We start from the raw sequence: 6,000 nt of genomic DNA on the forward strand, positions 1-6,000 counted from the left end.
ATATATATAATTAAATAAAAAAAAGAAAAGAAGAAGAAGTGGGTTCTGCCTAGAAGAATAAAAGCAAATTTAAAATGGTAACAACGACGAGCTACAAGTCGACATAAATTGTTATCAAGCAGTGAAGAATCTAACAAATACCACTGCCCTTAATTCTTCAACAATAAATACATAGTTACAAAAATTGAACCAAGGAAGATTGACCCTTCAAAGATGTGTCTATTCTGTTCAGTACCTTGAAGATTGTATTGTGTCAGTTTTTGGAGGATGGCAACATCAAGAACAAAGTGTCATTGGAGAGCATTACAAGCAAGAACAAAGACATAACCTTTTTTATACATTAAGGACAAAGCATCCTTGAAAGGGGAGGCAATGTAACAAACATAATAATAATAATAAGATTGTATTGTGTCAGTTTTTGGAGGATGGCAACATCAAGAACAAAGTGTCATATGAAAGCATTACAAGCAAGAACAAAGACGTAACCTTTTTTATGCATTAAGGACAAAGCATCCTTGAAAGGCAAGGCAATGTAACAAACATAATAATAATAAATAATAATAATAATAATAATGATAATAATAATAAATGAGGGTCATAGCCTTTCATCATAACATTCACCTGTTGACCTTGTTAATGTGTTTATATACCTTTGCGAGGTCATTGCAAATCATATCTCATTTATTCATTATAGGGAAAGAATCTACATCATTATGACATTGTCTAGATAACGATGGTGTGATTCATAAGAAGGATTGTATTAGTATGACATCTTGTGCATGGAGGGTATGGCATGCACAAAGAGGATGCCTTGTTTAATGTAGAAGAATTGCATCATTATTATCCCATTTGCACGAAGGATCACTACACAGATTGGACAGCTCTTTTAATGAAGCAAACTGCATAATTATGACATCACATCTATGAAGGATGACCTGCAGAGAGTATGATTTGTTACGATAATGCACGTGGATTACGAGTAGCATGCCTTGAATGTGTGCATTCTCATATCCTGTAGTAACTAAAATATTAGATAATATTTTATCGGGTTCTCTTACCTTGCATCTATATGGTTTACACATCATTTTATTTTTTAAATTAGTCCATGCAAGTCATGAACAGGAGTGATGACGAACATTGTTCTCCAACTCGTAAGAGAGTTTCTTGTGTGTTTCAAACCTTGCTTGTGCCCCATCTCATGTAAGTTTCTATTTTTGTATTAAATGTTATAAGCTGGGATTCAAGCTTTGGAACTGCTATACTTTATTGAAAACATGAGAAATTCTAATGTTAGTTTAAGTTGATGTTTTAGCAGGGGCAAGTATCCATTCAATGAAAAAGATGAAAAATAAAAAAAGAAAGGCTGTGGATAGACGGGCTTCTAAAAGTCGCAAGATAAGGTACTTGCTAATCTTGCATCCTATCCTTGTTATCCTAAAAGAAATTATATGGCATGTGGTAATTTAGCTGATAACGTTTATGCAACTAATATGACAGGTATAATGTTCATGAGAAGATAGTAAATTTTATGGCACCAGAACCTATGGTCCTACCTCTTATGGCACCAAAACTGTTTTCAAATTTGTTTGGGCAGCACAATGCTCAACCTGTATGAGCCTGAGTTTCTTGTTAATATAGTGATGATTACAACTTTGTATGTTGACTGAGCAGAAATCTTGTGCCATTATTATCTCAAATGTTAAAAAAAGAAGAAAGAAATATGCGGCTCTGAGTTACAGGTTTGTGCAATTTCATTCGGATGGTTCATTGGTAATCGAACATTTCAGAATTGAATGAAACAATTTTGTTAAGGATATTCTGATTTTAGGTTCTTTATTATGGTATACAAAATTTCGCTTTTGTATCAAGCACATCTAATTTATGTTGTAGATTTGGTATTTTCTTTATCAACTCACAGATGAAAATTTTTATTCTGTATAAACTGTAATTTGTGTATGCCTTACTCTTGATCTTAGTATTTATAGGAGGGTTTCATTACATGAGGGAGGAGTCATTTAAATATCAATTAATCAATATTATGCCTTCGGATCAGTTTGTCCTTTATGCTTCATGGTAAGCCATTACCATATATGACAAAAGATGTTTGTCCTTTATGCTTCATGATAAGCCATTACCATATGACAAAAGATGTTGTTGGGAGCGTAATTGTGTAAAGGATATACGAAGAGTTTTTGCTGTTAAAAATGATTTACCAGCCTTGCTGGTAATATCTATATTGGAAACATTTGAAATGAGCTTCTTCTAGTGATTCGATTACTGATGTAGGCCTGCATAGTATCCCCACGTTTATAGGGTGTTTCCAGCGTATACAAGGCCCAACTATTTTGGAAGCAAATAACTTCCAACCTTTAGACTGGCATGAGCACAATTTTTGTTCACAATTTAAGATCTCTAATGAGTTTTTGTATGGACACCTTATCCAGTGAATTTTCGAAAAAGGTGTCATTGTAAATAACTAGAAATTGAAGAATGATGTTTACAAGAGAATTTAGACCTTTGTACTAAGGAGCCGCTTTCTTTTATTCATGATTAATGAAAAATCATTTTCATTGTTAATAGTGTGCATATAAAAAAGGATTTATTCTTAACTATTTGATTATTGATTGTCAAAAGAATGCTGATCATTCTTGCAATGTAATTATGCATGATGTTATATGGGCTTTAACATATGATCGGATTTGAGTTTCTTATGTAAAATTTTGATTTAATTTGAACTTGTCATAATGTGAATTGATCCAAAATGGATCTAGATAGTTAGTATATGACTTTATTGATCATCTGGAATATGGAAAATAGAATTGAAGACCACAATTGTCACTTTGGGGTAGATCCTGAAAACTACACTAACAAAGTAGAACTGAAAATCTTTCAGTTTATGTTCAAAGAAGTGGAATGTTAGGGTATTTGTCCTTTAGCGCAAATGACTTGGAGGTCCTCACTGCATTTTATCAGTTGATAGCTTTCCAGTAGTGGTTTGTTTCCTTCGAGCATGCGAAATTTATGCCTTTAACATGGTGATGATCTAATCAACTGCCCTCGGTCAAAGTGGTCGCAATGTCAACTCAACATGATTCATCCATGTAGAGTTTGTAGCTTATGGGAATCCACTAGATAATTTTAGAAGCATAAAAAATTTGAAAATCCTAACCCTAATGACCAATAAACCATGTAAAACCCTAGCAGAGAGGAGGGAAAGAGTTTCATCTCCTATTGTAGTTATCTAATGTTCCATAGTAGATTAGTGAGCAAGAGGAGTGGAGAGATAACAAAGCATAGGGGATAGTATTTTATTGCACATTGTAGCAGACCATAGTCTCATAGCTATGCCAAGTTTAATGTTTTTTGGTTTTTTCTTGTACTCATTTAATATCATGAAATGCATACTCATCCATATTCGTCTTGGGTGTTTCCTACATTACGTTTCTTATAGGAGGTCGAATGCTCTCCTATATATAGGCTTCCAAGGAGGATGACATGCCCTAATGAGGCCAACTTCTTAGCTGCCCAACAGACTTGGTCTTGGAGGGGTATTTTGACACTTTAGACACAAAAATAATTCTTTTGACATGTTACAAGATGCCCAATGGGGTCTTCTTCATATGACAATGACTCTATTGACTTCTTGACTCTATGACAAACCCTAGAAGCACTCAATGGGTGCTTGACCTATAAATAAAATGACCTTGAGCATGAAACCCATGCTACAAAATAATAATAATAATAATAATTTTTTTCTCTTTACAACATACAAGAATCAAGAGTACGTTTCATATTTATGAAGACTGAACCTGGTTACATATTTCAACACCCCCTCTTAACTAGGGAGGTATTCATAATGGTACAAGGTCATTCTCAAACCGAAGAGATCTCATAAGAAGAGTCATATTGGTAAGCCATCTCGTAAGCTATCATATCAACTTATATAAGGGCATGTCATTATAGCAACCAACATTGTCACCTAACAAGGTCTTGACTAACAACACTATCTCTCCACAAGATCAAAGCATAATGTTGGGGAGACAATGACTCATAGACACCATCATCATTATCTCTCAAGGCACATACCCCATCTGAATGTTCACAAGGTATGTCCTAAAACAATTTCTGTCTTGTATTAACACATCCTCAAGGAATTTCCTCTTCGACTACTCTTACTTATTGGATGCCCTACCTCATCCTCAAAGACTATTGGAAACCAGATGCTTACCCAATCCTCCATTCTTTCTTCACAAATTGAAGACATGAACGATGTGTCTATCTCTCCCTCTCAACTCGGGAGGAGATATCAACCATTCCAAGATTGTTTCTCAAATACACAAGCTTCTTGTTAGGAAGAGATTTTGTCAAAATATTAGCTACCTGCTCATTGGTGGAGATATATTGTTGCTGCAACGCTCCATCTTGTTGAAGAATCTAGGGCAACTAGCATTAGATAGATTCTTCTATACTTGATAACAATTTGTAAAATGCTTTTACCATTTATCTTATCTTGATCTTCTTCTTATTATGAGTGTGTGTGTTTACTTCATCAAACTGCTACCAAAACAAAGACACAAGAACACAAGGAGTTGGCATTCTGCCAAGGCCAAAACCTCCCCCTCTTAGGGAGGAAAACCCACATGCAATTCTTCTTATAGAGATTCCAATTGACGAACACTAAGACCAAGACCCTTGACCTACTAGGTGACTCCAAGACCAAGTCAACAATCCTCTTCTTACTATTGAGATCTTTATCAACACTGCTGCTTCACCGAGGTCGTCATTCATGCACCTTCACTGAGATATTCATCATAATAATGAGAACATAACTGCTGCACCATATTTCCATCTTCTCTTAGATCATTACTGCACTTCTCACCGAGATCATTATCATGTTGATTAGGCTTCCATACTGAGATATATATGTGAACACTTCACCGAGGTCTTCATTATGATCTTCCATCATAGTTGTCACTATGCCAAGATTATAATTGTGTTTTGGCATACCGAGTGTATAACAGTGGGATCATAATCATGTTGAGACTGTGACTGGAGAATGATGTCTAGTGTGTATAGCTGAGAGTTTCTTGCACCAGGATCCTTATCATGATATATATGCCAACATTGTCCTAGTATACCAAGATTGTGATCATGATGATCATCCGAAAACTCAAAGATATTGTACCCATCAAAATACTTGTACTTATCTGCTCAATTGAAATACTGTAATCTTGTACCTTGTTCGAGATATAGTGACTTGTCCAAAGTTTCAAAGTGATCCGAAGTTATGTTTCCTGTGGTGACCCCAGTGGGGTATTTATAGTAGCCATGTCTCCATAAATATGTCGACATTACAGTGTGAAGCGTTGTGTCTATTTATTGAGCTGACATGAGTGAATCTAGTTCTTTTTAGGCCAACATGACTGTCTTTTAATTTGATTTCTAAGCCGACGTGACAAAGAGGATGGTGCTTGTCATTTGGAGGGTTGCTAGACACTAGGTTGACCCATTTTTATTACTTAGATGCTTAAGTAGAGCTCTTCAATATAATTTTGACTCCTTTACTTTCCTAGACCTATGGAATGAGCAAGAAACTCATTCATATTATTTATAAAAATAATAATTCTTTTTCTTGACAATTATAAAGATCAAAATTACATTAACAAATACTGAACTTAGTTACCCTTTTCTTCAACATTCCCTCTTAATTAGGGAGGTATTTAAAATGGTACTTGGTTATTCTCAATTTGAAGACTTTCTCAAAGAAGAATCAGATTGATAATCCCATCTATAGCATCATATCAATCAACATTGTCATAGTGCAAGGCCTTGAATAACAATTCCATCTCTCCATGAGACCATGAGCTACAATGCTGGCGAGACCAATGATCTATAGATACCTCCATCATTATCTCTCAAGGTACATACCCACCCGGGTGTTCACTGAGTATGACCTTCTAGGACTATTCTTATCTTGGGTTCCCAACGCTCAAAGAATAT

General features: G+C 35.1%; 1 protein-coding gene across 1 annotated transcript in view; it reads left to right on the plus strand.

Annotated features, from left to right (window-relative positions):
• The window catches only part of LOC149259351 (uncharacterized), a 254,630-nt gene extending 252,762 nt beyond the window's left edge, over positions 1-1,868 (plus strand). Inside the window, exons 14-15 of the mRNA XM_089418159.1 lie at positions 1,316-1,400; positions 1,498-1,868. Coding sequence (XP_089274285.1) covers positions 1,316-1,400; positions 1,498-1,615 — 203 coding nt within the window. The 3' untranslated portion in view covers positions 1,616-1,868. The remainder of the gene's footprint in view (positions 1-1,315; positions 1,401-1,497) is intronic.
• Positions 1,869-6,000: the final 4,132 nt, after the last annotated feature.

The sequence above is a fragment of the Pinus tabuliformis genome, chromosome 6 (assembly GCF_031772625.1).
Source record: "Pinus tabuliformis cultivar Carrire ecotype Pingquan chromosome 6, CPIR1, whole genome shotgun sequence".
Taxonomy (NCBI): Eukaryota; Viridiplantae; Streptophyta; class Pinopsida; order Pinales; family Pinaceae; genus Pinus; species Pinus tabuliformis.